Consider the following 21,465-nt stretch of genomic DNA (forward strand, 5'->3'; position numbering starts at 1 on the left):
GCAGACACGGCCACTCGCCCCTGTCCCTGAGCCCACCTGTCCCTACCCTCATCCTCCCACCCTGCTCGTTTCTCCCTTGCATGCAAGAAGAAGTCCACGCCCAGTCATGGGAGCACCTGCGGGGTGCGCCAGTCGCTCATAATTTGTGGTTGCAGCTGCATTTATTGCCTCAAATGCTGTGTTGGAAGGAAAGGGGATGTCACTGGGGCCTCCTAAAGGAGTTTTATGAAGCCGGAGACAAAAAGCAGTGGTTTCCCCAGGAGGCCCTGGTGGCCGCATGGGAGCCTGATCCTGCCCTGTGCCCAGGGCCTGGAACCACGAAGACCCAGGACACTGCTGCCCTCCAAGACTGCACACTGGCTCTCTGGAGTAGATGCCAGCACCTGGAGACCTCCAGTTCTGCAGGCCCCATGGTGGGTGGTGCAGGCCGTGGGTGAAGACGGGAGCTGAAATGGTGGGAAGAGGCAGGTGCTGGAGACCTGTCCCAGGTGACGGTGTGGTGACAACAGACGGTACAGCTGTGCAGCCTGTCGAACTGGAGCTGCATGGAAGCTCACCGGAAACATTCCTGCTGTGACTTGGAGCCAGCTCCGAGGAGAGCCCTCGTGACCCTTGACTCTTCCCTCCTGTGTTGTGTCTCTTCCTGTGACTCCTCCCGGGAGGCCTGTCCCTCTGGCCTGACATCTTGTGGCCAAGGAGCACCTGTGACTGCTTGGACACCTGATGATCCTGGGCGCCCACGTCGCTCCCCACATGTGGCTTCTGAGATCCATGCTTCATGCCCAGAACATTAATTTTAAAAGAGAGAAAGCGTAAAAACAGTCCCTGTGGGCTTCCAGCACCATGGAGGTGGGGCAGGGGTCTCTTCCTCAGTAACCAACCAGAACCAGAGGCAGCCCACCCTGAGATCGGACATCTACAACAACCGCTGTCTTATGAGCATAGTCACAGGAGTGCTTGCTCTGCTGGACCTTTGAACAGAGAGGGCACTGCCTAGCCAAGGAAAACAGCCTCCCCCAAGCCTGGCCTGAGCAGCAGCCAAGAAGGCCAGAGAGGCCACGGCCAGGGGCTGTTCCATGCCAAGGAAGCCAGAAGAGGTCAAGTGGAGATGAAAAGGCTCCTGTGTCAGCCACCGAGCTGCAAGGTGACCAAGCCTTGTCTCTGGGAAGCAGCTGCAATTGCTTTTACTTAGTCTACCCGTGGGAAGTGAGCCTCCCCACCTCCCCACCCCCGGGCTCTGGCGACACCTGCTGGATCCTGACAGCACCTGCAGGTCCAGAACAGGAAAAGTGGTGAGGCAGAGGACAAGTTGGGATCCGTGGCGTCCCTGTTTTCTATCAGCCCCAGACCTGGTGCTGCAAAACACCCGTCGGGTCCTGGACTCTGCTCTAGGAATGTGGACAAGGAGGGGACCCGGGGACTGGTTTGTCTCTGCTGCACTGTGTGTGGGGCCTCAGGCTTGAAGCCAGGGGAGACCCAGTAGCTGGAGCTCTTTTCCCTTCTGCTCTGGTGCTGCCGAGGACTTTGCCTGCTGCTGCTGGCCTCTGCGTGGCCTGGGCTTCCCCACAACATGGCGGCTTGTTTCGGAGGGCAGGCATCCGATGGAGCAAAGAATCAAATGGGGCCGGCGCCGCGGCTCAATAGACTAATCCTCCGCCTTGTGGCGCCGGCACACCAGGTTCTAGTCCTGGTCAGGGCGCCGGATTCTGTCCCAGTTGCCCCTCTTCCAGGCCAGCTCTCTGCTGTGGCCAGGGAGTGCAGTGGAGGATGGCCCAAGTGCTTGGGCCCTGCACCCCATGGGAGACCAGGAGAAGCACCTGGCACCTGCCATTGGATCAGCGCAGTGCGCCGGCCACGGCGCACTGGCCGCGGCGGCCATTGGAGGGTGAACCAACAGCAAAAGGAAGACCTTTGTCTCTCTCTCTCTCTCTCTCTCACTGTCCATTCTGCCTGTCAAACAAACAAACAAACAAACAAACAAAAAGAATCAAATGGAGGCTTAGCGCCGGCCGGGACCCAGCCTTGGAGGTCATGCAGTGTCACTCGACTAGAGCGAGTCCCTTTAAGAGCTCTGTGTGCCACGTACAGTGTGCACTTCAGGTCATGGCTGATGGAGGGGAGGCAGCGAGGTAGAAAGCCCTATGGGGACTCATAGCCTTGGAGAATTTGTGAGTTTTGGGACCTGGGCCCTCTTGCCTGCTAAACACAGACCTCACTGGAATGGAAACCAAAAAGCCAAGTAGGTTCTTCATTTGCCAGGATGAGGAGCCCTCTTCCCAGTGCGGTGGCAAGGACTGGGGCCCCGATCAGGATGGAGTCAGGGTCCCAGGGGAGCAGGGCTGCTGGCTGAGGTTGTGGGTCAGTGATAATGAAAGCTGGGGGAGGCTGAGACTCTTGGGAAGCACTCGCTGGGCAGAGCAGAGTTCCCCAGTGATGGAACTGCAGCCTGGGCACTGGAGGACACATGTGGTTTTGGAGTTGTCCCCTCCTTGTCACGTTATTTGATTACGCCGGGATGACCGGTACAGCCTCCTCAGGCCTGGGAAGCGGGCTGTCTCCTCTGATTACATGTTGATTGAATTAGCCCAACCCTGAGCCCTTCTGCTTGGAGCTATGTTCACAACATTTATGCTCAGGACGGGCATAATCAGGTTTGCATTTTAGGACAATGACGGGCAGCAGTGAGGAGTCTGGAGGGGGAGAGAGGCTGTAGCTGGCCACATTGTGCGCCCTTCGGGGAGGGAGGGGACCATCTGTGTGGGCACAAATCCCTGCCTGTCTGGGAGGAAATCCCAGTCTTCTGTCCAGAGCCCCTTCCCCATCTTCTGGTTCCCAGCAGGTGCTGGGCAGGAACGGGCGCCTCTCAAGAGAAGCAGCGAAGCTGCCTGTGTTTCTCTCTGGCACTCAGCTTCCCCTCCCCGGATCCGGGTCTGGATTCCGTTCCTGGGAACCTGGCGAGGCTTGGCTGTGTGCCCTGGTTAGGTGCGACCCTGCTGGGTGGGATGCATGTGCCGGTGGCCCTGCTGGCTTGGCAGCCTGAGGTTTGCAGCAGTGGAAGGGGCTATGGGTCCTGAATGGAATTAGCAGCAGCCGAGGGGGTGCACCTGACTTTCCCCACATCCCTGGGGAAGGCTGGGGCAGCTGAGAGGGTCTGGCGGCTCTGCCTGCCTGTCCTGATTTGTTTCTCTCCATCTGGGATTCTGACCCTCTCCCCCAACTTCTGTTGCTTCTCTTTTTGCTCCACAAGGCAAGGCTCATGGGCAGAGGGCACAGGCGTGGCTGGGAAGGGCATGGCCATTGAACACTTGCCTGGGGGAGACTTCCTGGCCCCCATTTGCCGTGTGACCTAGTGTGAGAGCCACCAGCCTGGGCTCACATCCCAGCCCCACCTCTCGCTAGCTGTGTGACCTTGCCACTGGCAGAGCCAAGTTCCTTCACGTTTCGTGCCTCCGTGTCGTCAGCTGTAAACAGGAAGGAATGATGGCAGTACCTCTGTCAATGGGAGGATTTGAAGTTTATGTGAATTCAGGGTTAGGATGCTGGGCAGCTGTGGCGGGTGTGTAGGAAATGATGGCAGTGCTGGCTTCATTACAGTCACTACTGCCTTACCCAAACAGGGGCCCTGTCTGGCCCACAGAGCTCCTGAAGTCCAGGCGAGGATGTGGGTGGCAGGGGGCTGGCATTTCATGGCCTCCTCCCTCACGATTCATGTCTTCTGTTCCTAGCCGAGGGCCCAAGGTCAGGAACAGGCTCCTGATGTCCTTGCCGGCCTCACCTTCTTGGTTGTCTTCAAGGCCTCCTGTGGCCACCAGCCCATACTCCTTGTCTTCTGCCCAAGGCCAACCCTACTCTCTCTGTTCCAGGAAACACGGCTGTGAAATTGTCCCCTGCTGATGGAGCCAGCAGATAAAACACAGGAAGCTCTCTATAATATGATGGTGGTTTTTGTTGAAAGAGCAATATTTGGCCCAAACTGTACTAAAATATTGCCCATTTATCTGAAATTCAGATTGCAGTGGTCCACCTCTGCTTTTTGGTTTTGTTTTGTTTTGTTTTAATGACTTTATTTACTGGGGTCAACGCTATGGCACAGTGGGTTAAAGCCCTGGCCTGCAGCACCAGCATCCCACACAGGTGCCGTTTCCAGTCCTGGCTGTTCTACTTCTGGTCCAGCTCCCTGCTAATGTGCCTAGGAAAGAAGCGGAGGATGGCCCAAGCCCTTGGTTCCCTGCACCCACGTGGGAGACCCAGAAGAAGCTCCTTGCTTCTGGCTTTGGATCAGCTCAGCTCCGGTCATTACGGCCATTTGGGGAGTGAATGGTACATAGAAGACTTCTCTTTCTCTGTCACTGTCTGTAACCTTTTTAAATAAATAAATATTTTTTAAAAAATTATTTATTTGAGAAGCAGAGTTACAGCCAGAGAGAGAGAGAGAGAGAGAGAGAGAGAAAGAGCTTCTATCACTGGGTCACTCCCCAAATGGCCAGGAGCTTCTTCCAGGTCTCCCACGTGGGTGCAGGGGCCCAAGGACTTGGGTCATCGTCTACTGCTTTCCCAGGCCACAGCAGAGAGCTGGGGCATGAACTGGTGCCCATATAGGATGCCAGGGCTGAAGGTGGAGGCTTAGCCTACTATACCACAGCACCGGCACCTCGGTTCTTATTTGTGAAACGTGATGATCCACCTTGAAAGCCCCCAGGCTAAGGGGGTCTCAAGTTGCTGTGGGGGAGGAGCATGCCTGAGTCCTTCCTCTTACGGGGTAACCCAGGAGTGCTGCTGTAACGTCACTGATGCTTTTGGACACAGTGTTCCAAACAGCCTCCCGATCTGCGTGCAGAGCGCCTGTGTACCAGCTGTGTTTGGGGAAGGACAGGTCAGGTAAGGGCCAGTGGTTCCCCCACTGCGTGCCTTCTTGGAATGGGGCCTAGGAGCTGAGCAGGCCCAAAGCAGGCCCAAAGCCCCTGGAAAGGTGTAGGGAGGAGAGAGAGGGCCGTCTACACTTTGTCTAACCCAGACGCTCCTGTGATCGGAGACGACTCGGGAGCAGGAGGAAGCTTCCTTTGGAATGAAATACGGATTCAGACTTTCCAGAGGAGACGCCGCTCAGGCTGAAAGAATGTGCTGGAGGCTGTGTGAGCGTGGGGCTGGCTGCGGCCTGGCAGTGGGACAAGAGCGAGGCATGAGGCTTTCTTCTGGAATGCCCACTCCATCCCCAAAGTCTGATCTCCCCTGGAGCTGACGGAGAGGGCGGCACCCAGGGCAGCCCCTGCTCTGGGGATGCAGGCGAGGCTGCAAGGAGGAGGAGGCGCACTCCAGGCCTATTCCTGAATGATCCAGGCAGTGGAGCCTGGGGAGGGGACAGGGTATTCTCCACACCCTGGTGCAGAGAGGGGGTGCATTTTCCTCTTTACTGGGCCATGTGGCTTGGGGAAGAAAGATTGGCAGGCACAGCCCCAGGGAGCAGGCTTTGCAGACGCTGGCACTGTGGAGTGATAATAGCTGGCACTGGCTGCTGGCTGCTGCCTAGATTTTTCCATGGGGCAGTGTCTGCGGCTGGGGCAGGCCGGAGCCCCTGGTGAGGTCTGGGCCCCCCACCGGCCTGAGCTGTCTGGAGTTTCCAAAGCAGCATCCAGGAAGGGCGGCAGGCGCCTGCTGTGCTGCAGACAAATGTGCCTGCTGCAGGCGTCTTCGCTTGCCCGGCCCTCAGAACAAAACAGACTCCCAGGAATGGGCAGAGTCTAACCTGGAAGTCCCTGGAACAAGAGGGAAGCCGCCTGCCACCCTCCCTGCACGCTCCTCTCCTAACGCTTCGCTCGCCTTGGCCAGGGCCAGCCTGGTGGACCCTGTCATCCTGCAGCAGGCAGAGCCGGCCGCGTCCCCTCCGTGGGAGAGCCAGAGCTCCATGCCGCGTCCCACTGTGACCTCCAGTCCCCTGCCTGGGCCCCAGCTCTGCTCGTCTGTTCCCTCAGGGTCTGCCCTCATCTCCATGGAGCCCTGGGTTGGGGTCACGTGCAGCCCTACCACTTAGGCATGACCTTAGCAAGCCACTTCATCTCTCTGCCTCAGTTTTATTGACTGTAAATGGGACTTCTCTTGCTCACTTTGGAGGATGAGGCGGAGTGAGGAGGAGGCGATTGTGTTGGGTGTGTTTTCCCTTGCCCTGCATGCTCACTTGGTCAGTCCCAGGCCCCGCTGTGGTCCTGTGCATCTGTCCTCCTCCCCCTCTTCTCCCCACTTAGCAGAGGCCCTGGAGGAAGTGGAGGGTGTCCTGTGTGAGTGGGGAGAGCCTGCTCGAGCCTGGGCCTCTTCAGTAGACAAGATGCTCATAAATAGCGCAAGATCCAAGAGCTCAGACCACGGCTCAGGAAGTTGCTGGCACCTTCCAGAGGCTGTTGCTTGAGAGGTGGTCTGGGGGTGGATGGTGCGAGGCCATGGAGCCCAGTGCACATGTGATCTCTTTCAGACTGTCCGACAACTTCATGAGGTTCCCCGTTTTGTGGATAAGGAAGCCGAGGCACAGGGAGACCCAGGGTCACCCAGCTTGTGCGTGAGCCTGTACCCCAGCCCAGACATGGGCTCCCCAGCTTGGTTCTTTCCCCTCTGTGCCTCCATGCACACTTGTGCCATGCAGTCTTGAGTGACCCAGAAGTGTGTCGAGGGCAGCAGCAGCCTGTGGATGCAAGTGGAGGAGTCCCAGGGGGAACCGGGGGCTCTGTGCAGCCTCTGCTGATCTTGGCCCTGCAAACCCACATGCCAGGAGGCCTTTGGTCCTGGGGGAATCAGGACCATGGTCCCTCCACCCCTACAGGCTTCTCTGTGGGGCTCTCTCGGCTCAGGAGGGTGTCTGGGGCATTGGCTTATCTCACAGATGGCCCTATCTGGTCATCCAGGGAGCATGGAAGGTCCTCCTTCCAGGGCCAGGAGGAAGTGGCTTTAGTGGACTGTATGTCCCACCAAAACCTTGAGCGACCAGAATGTGTTGGGAACTGAGTACCAGAGCCTAGGGCTTCCTGGTCACCCTTGGGCTCAGCCAGGAAGTCCAATTGTGGTCCTTGTGGTTCAGCATTCATCAGAATGTGGCAGGGCCTCTGGGCAGTTTTCCTCTGCCGCCACCCAGAGCAGGGGTGTGCACAGGGTCCCAGACTGTGGAGATTTGGGGTTCTGGCTGGTTGGGGGTTGGGGGAGGTGTATCACTGGTGCTGGGGGTCAGTACCCTGAGTTGGATGGCTCAAAACATTGATTCTCGCACAGTTCTGGGTCTGGAGGAGTGCACTCTGGGTGTGGGCAGGGCGGGTTCCTCCTGAGCACTGTGCGGGCAGGATGCTTAGGGGCTCTGGCCTCGGCTTGCAGGTGGCCACGGCTGTGGTTTGAACAAGACATGGCTGGCTCTTGGGTGAAGATGCTTAAATCTCAGTGTCCTAAGTTAACGCTCCTAAGAGAGTGAAAATGTAATCCAGTTATGGTGTTTATTGTGGGGTCTTGGGGCAGCGATCAAGTCGGTTGAGGCCGTTAGGGTGGAGCCCCCATGACCCAGTCCTGGTGGCTGTATCAGGGGAGAAATAGACACACACATGCACCCTCTGAGGTGGGGTACTTGGTTTCCTGCCTCACCATGTGATCCTGCCTCCGCATGCTCCACCCCCTCCCCAGATGCCCAAAGGGACTTCCTGATCTTGAACTTGAGCCTCCCTAAACTGTGAGCTACAGAAATTATTTGCAAAGGGAGTTTTCTCAGGCATTTTATTGTGGTGATTAAAAGATGACTAACCCAGCCGGCTTTCTCTTTATCTCTTCCCATCATCTTCCCTCTCTGCGTGCTGGTGTCCAGATGTCCACTTTGTACAAGGTTGGGGTGGTCAGATTGGATTAGGACCAGCCCTAGGGACCTCATCTTCACTAATTGTGTTTTCGGTGGTGCTGTCTCCAAACGAGGTTACCTTCTGAGGTCCTAGGTGTTAAGAACGTCAGCATATGAATGTGGAGGTTGCAAGCCCATAGCGGGCACTTGGAAGCGACAGTGCGCTGGGAGAGCCGGCGCTTGGAGGTCTGCTGCACCTGCACTTCAATCTTGCCTGTTCTTCCTCAGATGACAAAGGGCTCTGAGGCTTGGTTTCCTCATCTGGAAAAGGGAGAGTGACCAGTGGTTCATCTGTGCATCTGTTCATGATTTCTCTTGTCCTTCTAATGCCAAGCACACGCTGGGTATATATGAGCTGGTACCTGTTAAGGGTTTGAATTATTTGTTCCTTCCTGAGCTCCCAGTTCCTAGCAACTTCATTGTTACTGTAATAGCAACAGGAGGCGGGACCTTTCAGAGGTGGCCAGGTCCTGAAGCCTCTGCCCTGGTGAATGGACCGATGCCGTTACTGCGTTTGTATGGTGCATTACAAAACGGTATATTCAGCCCCCTTTTCTCTCGCTCTCTCTCGCCCTTCCTCCTTCTGCCATGGGGTGATGCAGCAAGTGGGCCCTCGCCGGCTGCTGGCCTCTCTGTCTTGAACTTCCCAGCCTCCAGAACTGCGAGCGAATAACCTGCTGTTCACTGTGAGTTACCCAGTCTCAGGGACGGTGTCACAGCAGCACCCTGGCTGATGCACAGGAGAGCCCGTTACAGCTTGAAGCAGGTGCAGACCAGCAGTCGGTGCTCTCGGGTCCACTCCTGCACCTGCTGCGGCATGCAAGGCTCCAGGGACAAGTGGCTCTGGGGAGACGGAGGTCCCCTGAACCTCCGCTCCTTGCCCTGAGCCAGAGAGGACAGCGTGGGAGGTCCACGTCCACCCTGGGTGGGCTCCTCCCTGAGCTGTGTGACGACAAACATGTCTGGGATTTCCAAGGAGCGTGGAACAACCCAGTGCTCTGGCCAGTGGAGAACAAAGGACAGGGGCAGCAGATCCCCAGGGAGCCACCCACCCACCACCCTCAAAGCCCACAGGGGGTCCTTTGCTGACCCCTCCCCCTCCCCAGCTATGGGCTGCTGCTTTCTTGGGGCCTCTCTCCTCCGATAAACGCTGAACTGGAAAATCAAGACTTAGAACAGCCTCTTTGCCATTTGCACTGTTCCGTGATCGTGTTGAAGCCCTGGGCTGTCTCCAGGCCCAGCATCCCTGCCAAATGTACGCCTCGATCCCAGCAACCCCACCTCCCCGCCGGCTTCTGAGCCGTCTAAATATAGCTCCCTCCTGGGGACGACAGAGCAACCAACCGACTGTCCTCTGAATGGCCTCAGTCGGACGCCAGCTCCCCGGCTGCGGGTCCGGACGGGAGCCGGGAGCCGGGAGCCAGTGCAGAGACAGACAGGGAGTGGCCGGGACCAGATCGGAGCCCTGCAGCCTGTGTGGCTGGCTTTTGTTCTCCAGACGGTGGCATTTAGGCACAGACACCCAGGGGCTTTGGCCTTGGTTGTGAGTTCTCGTCTTCTGCTTCCTGGCGTGTGTGGGGCTCTGGGCCCTATGCCAGGGCCTTGCTGAGCTGACGGAGGAGAGGAGAATGGCTGGCACCGAAGGGAGAGGAAAATGATGGTTTGCAAGGAGGAAGTGGAAAGAACTTTCCTTAGGGCCTTCTGATTCCCGTGCAGGCAAGCTGGGTGACCCAGGGTCCACGTCTGTGAAGTGGGAAAGAAGAAACACGTGGAGGGGATTAGTGAGAACTGATGCTGGCCAGGATACTAGTGGCCCTCCTGTGTGGAGGCCCCAGGCGCCAGCCAGTGCTCGGCACGGCGTCTCTGCCCTCCTGCTGCTGTGCCCTGGTGTGTGGCTGGCAGCAGGATGGAGTCTGTCCTCCAGTCCCAGGGCCCTGCCAGTGCTCCCTCCTCAGGAAACGACCCCAAGCTTCCTGCTCCCTTCCCAGGCCTCACTCCTCAGCCCTCTGGGGCTCACCTGGACACTGGGGTTCCTGTAGCACGTTGGCCCAAGTGTGGACACAGCCCTGGAGCACAGGTGAGAGACATGGACGTCATGGAGAAGGTGAAGATCATCGGGCTCTCAGCTCCAGCCATGTCCTCTCCTCCCACCTGCCTGGGGCTGAAATGGCTGCCGAGGTGGGGCCTGCCCCTGCTGCTAAGGGGGCCTCAGGAGACACCCAAGCCTGGCCCTCCTATGACGGGAGGCCACTCTGTCTGCAGACTGCCCACCTTTGGGTGCACGGGCCACCTCCCTCCTGTGTGACACCCTTGGGGTATAAATAAGTCAGGGCTAGGCCGGCGCCGTGGCTCAATAGGCTAATCCTCCACCTTGCGGCGCCGGCACACCGGGTTCTAGTCCCGGTCGGGGCGCCGGATTCTGTCCCGGTTGCCCCTCTTCCAGGCCAGCTCTCTGCTATGGCCAGGGAGTGCAGTGGAGGATGGCCCAGGTGCTTGGGCCCTGCACCCCATGGGAGACCAGGAAAAGCACCTGGCTCCTGGCTCCTGCCAGGATCAGCGCGGTGCGCCGGCTGCAGCGGCGGCCATTGGAGGGTGAACCAACGGCAAAAAGGAAGACCTTTCTCTCTCTGTCTCTCTCTCTCACTGTCCACTCTGCCTGTCAAAAAAAAAAAAAAAAAAAAAAAAAAAAAGTCAGGGCTACATGTTCAGTCCCCGAGTTGTCGGCAGGGATGCCAGGCCCCTGTGGGTTGAGATCTGCTCTCTGCTGACAAGCTGGCCCTTGCTGGGGTACATTGGAGGTGGGACAGGTGTCAACAGGGGAGGAGCGCGCTCAGCCGCCTGTTGCCATGGCCACTGTTCACAGAGCGCAGACCCTGCCGAAGAGCTCTGCCCTCCTCCTCCTCCTCTTCAGTTGTGTTTGAGTCAGCAGCCCAAGGTCACACAGCTCTGAAATGACAAAACCAGAGGTCAGCCTGGGAGTCCCCCGGTTTCTAGGGCGAGCATGAGCCTTTGGAAACATTTCCAGGGTCTGCTGGGAGTGATGTGGCACATGCACCCAGGGCAGGCTGGTGGGTTGTGGCGTAATGTCGCCGTGGAGTCTCCTCCAGGGATGGACCTAGCCGAGGTCTTGGAGGCACAGGAACACGTCAGCCAAGGAACCCCGGGGCTGCAGTGGACCCAGATCTGTCTGAGGTTCCGTGCCGGGAAGAGCAGATGCACGGCTCACCATGGCCTTGCAGGGTGTGTGCTGCCATGCGTATGCACCCGCAGGAGAAGTGATCTCTTCCGGGGGGCGAACGCCCTCTTTTCCTGGTGGAGAACTGTGATCAGCGGGGGCTCCCAGGGGCTAGCGCTACAGGGGTCTTCACTTCTGAGTCTCTAATGAATGATCTAGAAGAGGTGATTGATAATGAAAATTCCAAATGTACAGTTTTGGGAAATGAGAGGCCAAATGAATGGCACATATGAGAGGGCTTCAAAAGTTCATGGAAATCTGCTAATCTTTTAAATCTCATTTTTCCTGGACCTTTTCAAAGCCTTTTTGCTTTGATGTCTGAATCCTGGCTAACGGTCAGCATTCTGGTAGCCTGTTTGCCTCAGGAACATCCAGATGGTTTAACCCATTCAGTACATGACCGTCACGAGCCCCGGATGGCTAGGCGCAGCGACAGGCACGCGCCCACCTGGCTGCACCCGGCTGTGCTGCCGTTCTGCTGTACCAGAGCGGGACTGTGTGATTCTAACACTTGCCGCTTTGACTTAGTGATGTGTTGCCCAAGTCACTGTGCAAGGAGTTACTTCTTTTTGATGAAGAATCTGAATGTTGTGTTTCTCAGTTTGCTGCAAAGTCATGGCTTCGCTGTGTGAAAACAGCACCAGAAGATGCAGTGTTTGGCATAACTGAGATGGTGCTGTTCTTCACTGCACAGACACTGAACCATGAACTAGAACCTTCTCCACTCGGTGATTTCCATAGAAATGTTGTTAGGTGTGTTGGTGCAAATCCAGGAATGGTGTTCAATATTCTATTAGGCTAAAGATGCAAATGTTATCTTTGAATTATGTGATTATTCTAACTAGTTTCTTCTTTAAGATTTATGTATTTTCTTGAGTTACAGAGAGGGAGTGTGTGGGGGGGAGAGAGAGAGAGAGAGAGAGAGCGAGCGAGTGAGCACTTCCATCCTTGGTGTACTCCTCAGATAACCACAATGGCCAGGGCTGAACCATGAGTCAGGAACTTCAGCCGGGTCTCCCACGTGGATGGCAGGGACCCCAACACTTGGGCCATCCTCTGCTGTTTTCCCAGGCCATTAGCAGGGAGCTGGATCAGAAGTGGAGCAGACAGGACTCGAACCAATGCTCATATGGGACGCCGGCATTGCAGGCAGTGGCTTTCCCTCTATACCACAATGCCAGCCCCTGTAACTAGTTTTTATCTTAGATCATTTCGTGAATCCTGAACCCTAGAGCCTAGTCTAAAAATCACAGGATATTGTGAAAAAAAAAATGCATGTTTTGTTTTTTTTAAGGTTTGTTTTATTTACTTGAAAAGCAGAATGACACAGAGAGAGGTAGAGACAGAAATCAATCTCCTATCCAGTGGTTAGTTCTCCAAGTGGCTCCAACTGCTGTGACTGGCCAGGCTGAAACCAGGAGCCTAGAACTCCATCCAGGTCTTCTACATGGGAGGCAGGGGCCCAGGCACTTGGGCCATCATCCGCCACTTTCCTGGGTATGAGAGCATGGAGCTGGATTGGAAGCAGAGCCACCTGGAGCTCACATGGGGTGCCCGTGTTGCAAGTGGCAGCTCGACCCACTTGCTGCCCACAACGCACCAGCCTGGCCTGTTGTGTTTATCTGCAATCATTAGAAAGTTAAGGGGCATTTTCTTCCCGTGGCAGTGTTGAAAGAATTTTCCTCCTCCGTCAGTATTGCTAAAAGTGCCTGTGTTACGTCTTCTGTTCACTGCTCATGTAAGCCAACTGTGCTGGATCCGGTGATTTCATGCTGGCTCACTGGGGGGCCCCGTTTTCACTCCTGTGCGTTGTCACCCATTAGCTCTTCTAGTTCTGGAGGGTCCCTTGGTGTCATCTCAGCCCACAGCCATCTTCCCACCAGTCCTGGATTTTCTGCAAGGGCCACGTCTTGTCAGTAGCATCCCCTGCTGGAAGGATCAGGGTTCACCGGCAGCGCTCACTCCCCCCGGCACCAAACCCAGCTGGTTTTTTCCATTTTGGTTCTGACTTTGGGCAGACTGCATTAAGCATCATCTCCCAGATCTTCCTGTGCAAAATCCAACTCCTCCTTCCTGGTTCTGATACCGTTTTCTGTTGTTACTTGTTCACGTCTCCCTGGAATTGTTGCACTGAGAGCAGAGGGGGTCCCTTGCATGTGCAGGGTCTGTAGAGGACGCTGAGGCTCCTTGTGCCGCCATGTTCCGGGTTCGCCTGGTGCCGAGGGTGCTGCCTGCCCTTCCCTCTCTGCCTGAGACATTTCCCCTGAAATGACCCTGCAGTCATGGAATCAGTTCCCTCTTCTTGGACATTCCTGGATTACAAATAATATAAAGAGACTTCAAAAAGTGTGTGGAAAATGCATAATATGAGAAAACTATGCATGGATCTCAACATTTTTCTGTGCAAAAAAAAAAAAAAAGCTGACTTTTTATTTCTATTTTCCCCACAAACTTTGTGAAATATCCTCACATAACAGTGCAGCCCTAAACCTCCTTGTCCTCAGATACTTGCACAAATGGAGCAGTGCTCCTGAGGGTGGTCACCTGGGAGGGACATTCCCGGGGCAAAGAACATATGCATTTGATTTTTTGGTAGATGCTAGGGAACCTACAAAAAAAATATGTAGTTGAATTTTCATTAATTACTCCCAGATCATGTGCAGTGCTCATTTCCTTAAGCCAACATTGAACTTGGCATTCGTTTCCTACCGATGCTGTTTGTTACCACTAACCCATGGGTCCACGTGACACGGGTCCCTCTGCTGTAATCCAAGTGTGGGAGGCACTGCATTCCTTCCAGGGGGCGCTGGGCCCTTGACCTGTGGACCCCTTCCATCCTAATGGCCGGCAGTGGCCAGTGGCGTCCTTGGAACATCACAAGTGGCATCTCTCCACTGCTGGCTTTTCTGCTGTCTCCCTGATAGATTATGCTGCACAGTTCAGGATGATCTCTGTCCCCAGGTGGGCTGGTTAGCAACCTTAGCTTCCCTTTGCTGTGGAACACAACAGACCTCCAGGCTCCAAGCAGCAGACATGGATGTCTTTGAGGGCGGGAGGCATTCTTTTACCTACTGTGGAGATGATAGCCATTTTTGTAAGCTTTTTCCTTTCAAAGTTTACATGCAGCACTCTTCTCTTTGAAACTGAATATTTTTGATTATTGATAAGCATCCTTTTCTATGTGAAGAAGCAAAGTAATTCCTGTTATTGATAATTGTCTTTCTACTGGATTGCCTTATAAAGTTTATTTGAGAGAGAGAGAGTGAGCTCCTATCTGCTGGGTCAACCCCCGAAAAGCCCACAGCAGTTGGCACAGGGCCAGGCTGAAGCCAGGAGATGGGAACTCAATCCAGGTCTCCCCTGTGGGTGGCAGGGACCCAACTGCCTGAGCCATCACTGTGGCCGCCTAGGGTGGGCATCAGCAGGGAGCTGGAACCAGGAGCCAGGACTTGCGCCCCGCCCCGGCACTCCGCCGTGGGACCAGCGTCTGAGCCCTGAGGCTGCCCCCTGCCCCCCGGTTGCCAGTTGCTGTTCTTTGCTCTTTTTCCCCAGGCAGGTTGTGAGGTCCTAAGGGCAGAGACTTTGTCTGTCTGCCTTTGTGTTCCCAGTGCTCCGCACTAGGACGGGATTCAGAGAAGGGATTCCGTGCCTTCCAGTCCCTCCTCTCTCCCAAAGGTCACCCCTCCCACTCCACGCTCTTGCTCTTCTGTTTGGGCTGAACAGCTGAGTCACTGTGTGTCTGGGAGCACATGGTGGGCTGAGCCTGGGAGCTGGCCCTCTGTACCCTCAGGGTCCACATCCGCGCAGCCAAGGAGCTGTGGGTGGAAAATATTCCAAGAACAATTGCGTCTGTACTGGGCTTGTACCGACGTTTTCCCCCTTTGTCATCATTCCCCAAACAGTGCAGCACAACAGCTGCATAGCTTTTCATATAGCGTTAGGTATTACAAGCAAACACCATGCCAAGCTGCATGCGCGGATCATGGCATCTGTGGGCATCCTGAGAGCAGTCCCCAATGTTACTGAGGGATGGCTGCACTTCACGGCCTTGTGGACTTCTCTGGCCCTTAAGAGCCCGGGGGTCCAGCAGGCCGAGGGTCCAGTCCCAGCCCGGCCCCCTCACCCTGGCCACCCTTGTACCCTGCTCAGAGCATCGGTTTTCTCATCTGTAATGCCATGGTGGTGCATTCTGGACTGAGGAGTCCCAGGGACGGAAGCAGCCAGCGCCACCTTTGCTGAGCTGCCAGCACCTTGCTGTGTGGGTTGGAGAGCAGCGGGCAGAGCCACAGGAGGCGGACTGGGGCTGAAGCCTGGGACCCTGGGAGAGGAGTGGAGGAGTAACTTGGGGTCATTGTTAGGGTGTTGGGCAATGCGATCTGCCTTGACATTTTTGGGAAATTAGTGTGAGGACTGCCATGCTTTTTGGTTCTCCTGGGAATAAGACTTGGTCTTTTTCAAAGCCCCCATGTGTATGGTGGTGATGTGTATGTGCCAGGAAGCACAGGCGGCATCCCGTGGGCCTCATCCTCGCCTTCCTTCTGGGGTGGGGGAAGGTGGTGCCCGCTGCCTGCTGATGGTCTTCCTAGCTGGTGAGCTGAGCTTGGAGAGCAGAGCAGGCCCCACGCTCCGAGCTGTGCCAGGCTGCTGGTCGGCGCTGAGGCCGAGCTTGCAACCATGCTGTGCAGAGGCCACGAACCAAACCCCGTCCCCTCTGCGCCTGCGGTGCTGGCCAGGCACACCTGGACCTGGACCAGGGGCACCAGCTACCTCCCAGTGGGACAGCTCCACTCCCTAGGCCAGGCCAGGGCCTCTGCCTGCCCCGAGCCTACACACATGCCCTGGGCCCCCGGGCCCTTGAACACCCTGCTCACAGCCCCAGGACCCTCTTAGGTCCAGGCCTGCTCGGCAGCTTTTCCAGGTTGGGCTTCACTCCAGCTTTCAGGGTGGAGGAGCCCAAGGTCAGGGGCAAGCAGCGGGGAGGTTTGCATCTGCAGCTCCAACCCCTCTCGGCTCAGGGCTGGGCTTAGAGGGTCCCTCTGCCCCGAACTGGCCTCACACTTGACGGGGGAGGCGCCTGGCCTCTCTGAGCCTCCATTTCCGAGTTGGCAACCCAGAGGCGGTCCCTGCCTCCTGCCTGCTGGGAGGGTCGCCAGCAAGATCCAGGATGGTGAGCCCAGCTCTGGGCGCCACTGGGAAGGGGCTGAGGGTGGCGGCTCTGGCCACAGTGTCCCCTCCTCTGCTCCCCACGTTCTTTGCAGTCCCTTCAGGCCTGAGCCGACAGCACGTCCGACTCGGGGCTGGAAAGATGCTCTTCCCTCCCTCTCCTGGCGGAGCCTCCAGGAGAAGGGCCCAGGGTTTCCTGCCCCTGCGAGGGCTGCCGTAGCAGGTGGTGGGGCCGGCCGCTGCTCCTCTCACAGCAGCAGGGCCCCGCTGGCCTGCCTCGGACCCTTCCAGGGCAGTCACGAGGGGCCTGGAACTCATTAGCTGGTTTGGTGTACTCCTTGTGCTCCCTGCGAAAGAACAGCCTGAGTCTCTGCTCCTACCCTGAGCGTGCGGGCGGAGGCTGCGCACAGACAGCAAGTGTGTGGATCCGGGCGGGGACCTTGCAGGCCCTGGGCGAGCACAGAGGGCGGAGCCAGGGTGCTCATAGCGGGAGGCCAGGATGGAGGTGGTGGAGAGTGGTGGGCGGGGCGGGACTCTGAGGGGCTTCTTCTGTCTGCAGACCTGTCCTGGCCATCCTGAGCTGGGGAGGGGGTGGGTGGCAGCCAGGGGAGAGGAACAGAGCTCAGCCCCCTCCCCTGGCACCATGGTTCTGCTGCTGTGCCCTTCATTGAGGAAGCTGTTGCCCTTCCCTTGCCAGGAGTGCATCATTGACGAGGACTGCGGGCCCACCAGGTACTGCCAGTTCGCCAGCTTCCAGTACACCTGCCAGCCGTGCCGGGACCAGCAGATGGTGAGGGTGCCCTGGGGACCCTTGGGGGCTGCAGCACCAGGGTGGGGGGCACACCGGGGAGAGGGCCAGGGCTCCAGGAGTTCTCAGCTAGGCTTCCTGGGAGAGCTGCTCAGTGGTGAGGGGACCCCAGTGTGGCTGACAAGGAAGCCACCGGCCTGGTAAGCCAGCTACCACTGTGGCGTCTCTGCCCTGGTCATGTTGTCGGCCTTATGGAAGGCAGGAGGGAGGGGAGGGAGGGAGGGAGTGCGAGGAGGCCCTACTCTGTCCCTTCCCTAGAGACCACCCATCCTAGTGGACACAAACAGCCATCCCCCGCTCCTCCAGCAAGGCCAAGGGCAGCCTTTCTCCTCCAGGGCTTGGAGCCCACTCCCCCCACCCCCGCCCAGCTCTTCCCCAATGCACCTGATAACAGGGCAGGGGAGGGGGCAGAAGGGGGCACAGCCTATCCCCAAAGAAAGCATCATAGAGAAACACGAAGCCAGGCCAAAGGAGACGCTCCCTCCTCTCAAAACATGTTTTGGACAAAGCCACGTGGGCTCGCAGACTTCCTGCTGTCATTTTTCCTTATTGAGACAGTGATCCAAGATGCTAATAAACAAATTGGCTCTCATCGCCTGCCTGGCCTTGTTTGGGGGGTCAGCAGCCACTGCACCTCCCAGCCTGCCCTGCACAGGGCTGTCCCTGGCAAGGTGTGGAGACCGGACTCAGGTCTCTCATCCCAGCCCTGGTGTGGCTCCAGGTCTCCAGCCCCCTGGCACTATCCCCATCTTGGATTTGATGTGATCCTTGCATGGGTCTCCAGTGGCTGCCTTGAGCCACTTGCCTCCCTGACGTAGGCACCTAAGGAACAGAGGGGAAGGCCCAAGTCCACAGGGGAACCACAGACCCCCTGGCTCCCTTGGCAGTCTGGGCTCTGCGGGAGGCGGTGCTCTGTCCCCTCCTGTCTTGCCCCCACCCCTGCCCCCTGGGCTTCCACTGAAAGCCCCACCCATTGGGGCCTGGGTCTCCTCCTCTCTACCATGGGGGGCCTGGGGCGGAGCCAGGCGGGGCTGTGGCCAGGCTCTGATCCCCCCTGCTCTGTGCAGCTCTGCACCCGGGACAGCGAGTGCTGTGGAGACCAGCTGTGCGTCTGGGGCCACTGCGCCCAAATGGCCAACAGAGGCAGCAACGGCACCATCTGCGACAACCAGAGGGACTGCCAGCCGGGCCTGTGCTGTGCCTTCCAGAAAGGTGGGTGGCCTCTCTGGGCGCAGAGGAAGCCCTGTCCCTGGTCCGTGCCAAGCACACCTTTTCGGGGCCTGCCTCCTGCACGGGCTGCCAAGTGCTCACGTGCTGGGTGTCCCAGCCCCACCACCTCTGCCTGGGACAGAGGACTGTTTGTGTTTCACCCTGCTGATGCCTGGAAGGGTTTAGAGCCCCCAGGGTGAATGAGCCCAGGCTGGAAGGAGCACCCTGAGGTGGGTGGGCTCCAGAGCAGCTCCTCCCTTCCCCATGGCACTGATGCTCCAGGCCTGGTGCTTTGTCCTGGCTGTCAGCTGCTCTTGCTCCCCCCACCCCCAGCCTCTGCATTGGTCCTGCTTCCACTCCACTCCTCCTCTGCCTCTCAGTGGCCCGACTCTCCTCACTGGGTCCCACCCCAGGCCTCAGCTGGTGCAGTGCTCTGGGCACTCAATCTCAGCAAAGCCCGCCTCTTCTAGGCAGTTCTCCTGGCTCATTCCCTCCTGAGCTCATGCTGCCAGTCTAGTTCTTTCCATTCCACTTCTTCGTGGGAGGCTGCACCCCATTTCCCTGTCCTCCTTGGTGACTCTGGGTGGTTCCAGGCCTGCTGTTCCCCGTGTGCACACCTCTGCCCGTAGAGGGCGAGCTCTGCCACGACCCTGCCAGCCGGCTGCTGGACCTCATCACGTGGGAGCTGGAGCCTGACGGAGCCTTGGACCGGTGCCCGTGTGCCAGTGGCCTCCTCTGCCAGCCCCACAGGTGAGTTTGCGCTGCCCTCCCTGTCTGAGGGCCAACAGAGGGGATGCAGGAGCAGGCTTGGCCTGCTGAGGGGGATGTGGACTTAGTTCCATGTAGCTTTAATTGGAGCTATTCCCAGGTGCTCCGGGTGGCCGTGGAGAAGCTTCCTGAGTGGGTGGCCCAGGGCCCCTCCCGGCCCACAGAGACCCAGGGCTCCCCTGTGCGCGGCGGGCGGGCTGTGCCCCACTGTCAGGCTGACGCTGCCCGAGGCCTGCCTACCCTAGAAGGAAGATGGCCACAGCTGGGGGTGGGGACAGCTGATGGAGGACGCCCCCCGGGCGACCCCTGATGCCGCCATGTGTGTCGGGTGGGAGGCAGGCAGCAGGAGGCAGGCAGGCAGGGGCTCTGCTGCGTCCCCACGGGGAGTCCTGGCCCTTGGTTGAGCCACAGCCCATTTTTCTGCAGCCACAGCCTGGTGTACGTGTGCAAGCCGGCCTTTGGCAGGAGCCTGGAGCACGCTGCGGAGAGCCAGCTGCCCAGGGCGGTGCCCGATGAGGACGAGGCCGACGGCTTCATGGAGGGGGTGCGGCAGGAGCTGGAGGACCTGGAGAGGAGCCTGACCCGGGAGATGGCGCTCCAGGAGCCCGTGGCCGAGCTGCTGGGCGGAGGAGAGATTTAGGTGCAGACCCGCTGCACGCCCATGTGCAACAGAGAGAGCTAATTTATTTTCCCAGGTGTGTCCCTTAGGGGTGGGCTGGCCAGGCTGTCCCCCACGTCCCCTTCCCGGGAGCCTTTGCCTGTGGCCTGACGGACTGCGGCACAGGTGTGAGTCCCCTGTGTCACACTGCGCTCACACCCCGAGTTCCCGGGAGGGAGGCAGCTGTGGGTGCCCGGGATGGGGCGGGGTGACGTGCAGTGCCCAGCTTCGCAAACATCACCCTGCTGACATTGCCGCAAAAGTGTTTCCATGCAGCTCTTCCCGCCAGCGCAGGCAAGCTGCGCCTTCCGCTGCTACAGGTCAACCAACGTCCGCTCGCTCTGCATCCTCCATCCGCGGCGCCGAACTCCTGCTCAGGACAGCACGTTCATGGCCACCACGGCCCGGAGAGGAGGCATTGTCCTCCTTGTCCTCAGGGATCTTGGCGGCTCAGAGACTGCATGCAGCTCCCCCCACCCCACCCCAGGGTTCACCTGGTGGGATGCTACGCCGCTTCCCCAGTACCATCGAGAGACTCCTTCCCCAACCCCCACCTCCCCGGGAGGAGGGTGAGTGGGGTTTTCCTCTTTCAAGGCGCATCTGGAATTAAAGGCAAACTGCTCCCCCTGCCCCTCTGAGATGCAGCTTCTACTGTTAGAACAGCCGTGTTCTCACCGGTGTGGGGCGGCCAGCATTCTGGTGGAGACCTAGGGCGACGCTGCCGCCCGGGGCACCACGCTGGTCACGTGGGAGGTGCGCCGAGCACAGTGTCTGCAGAGACGGTTCTTAGATGGGTCTAGAACCAGGATTATAAACAGCCTCTGCCAAATCCCTGAGCAGCAACTGAAAACCATTACCGACCACACGGAGCAAGTGAGAGCCAGCCAGGCTCTGTGCAGTGCGATTGCAATATCCAAACCCAGACCGCCGAACTGGATGTCTTCCACGGATGGGCTTGTCAGGTGCCAGGGACTGTTTCCATCGTGTCTTCATCCAGAATTACTAAATTCTAAAGTTGCACACGACTGTAAAAGCATGCCTCCTTTGACATTTAAATCCTGTATAAACACATGTTGCATTTAGAAATCACACATAAATCACTCCAATTACCCTTTGGCTCCTTTCTCCCCTTTGACTTTGAATAAATGTAACTCTTTCAGCCAGAAAATATAAAATAGCAGTGACCTGTCTTGTTTAAAAACAATTCCTTCCATAGAAGCAAATTTTCCAGACAATCAAAACCCACCTCTTAGCCTCAAAACATCTTAGACATCGTAACTGCTTTTGGACTGGAATTGGTCTTAAGAGTACAAAGGAATCCTGTGTTCTGAACGAACAAATGGAATATCTCTGATGTTTTTCTTGGGGGCCGCCTTCCCGCCAGTGCAGTTCTGGGAGGTAAAACAGATCTGCTAAGGCCAGATTAGGCAGTCCCTCTGCACTAACTTGTTTAACCCTCTCTGAATTCCATGGTCCTCTCTTCATTTAACAGCTGAAGAGATGGGAACACCGAAAGGCGAAGTGGTGGAGCTAGAAGTCCAAACAGCTCGTGCTGCAGCACGGCCGGGAGATGCCGATTATTTTAAGACCAAACACGGAGCTGTCTGTATTCAACGTCAACAGTCACTGGGACTGCTCTCCATCCTTCTCACTCAGCGGATACGCGCTGAGAGCCTGCTAGAAGCAGGTGCTGATATGCTCTGGGGGTGCCACGTTGGCCCAGCTAAGGTCCCTACCCTGAGACTCAAGTGAGGGAGATAAAGCTA

The 21,465-nt window shown here is 57.5% G+C and overlaps 1 protein-coding gene across 5 annotated transcripts in view; it reads left to right on the forward strand.

Moving 5' to 3' along the window:
- The window catches only part of DKK3 (dickkopf Wnt signaling pathway inhibitor 3), a 45,239-nt gene extending 24,365 nt beyond the window's left edge, over positions 1-20,874 (forward strand). For all 5 annotated transcript variants that reach the window (XM_089328709.1, XM_089328718.1, XM_089328713.1 and 2 more), the window contains exons 5-8: positions 16,954-17,046; positions 18,132-18,276; positions 18,867-19,023; positions 19,468-20,874. In XM_089328709.1, coding sequence (XP_089184835.1) covers positions 16,954-17,046; positions 18,132-18,276; positions 18,867-19,023; positions 19,468-19,681 — 609 coding nt within the window. In that variant the 3' untranslated portion in view covers positions 19,682-20,874. The remainder of the gene's footprint in view (positions 1-16,953; positions 17,047-18,131; positions 18,277-18,866; positions 19,024-19,467) is intronic.
- The last annotated feature ends 591 nt before the right edge of the window (positions 20,875-21,465 follow it).

The sequence above is a fragment of the Oryctolagus cuniculus genome, chromosome 1 (assembly GCF_051225735.1).
Source record: "Oryctolagus cuniculus isolate XC-2025 breed Fujian yellow rabbit chromosome 1, ASM5122573v1, whole genome shotgun sequence".
Taxonomy (NCBI): domain Eukaryota; kingdom Metazoa; phylum Chordata; class Mammalia; order Lagomorpha; family Leporidae; genus Oryctolagus; species Oryctolagus cuniculus.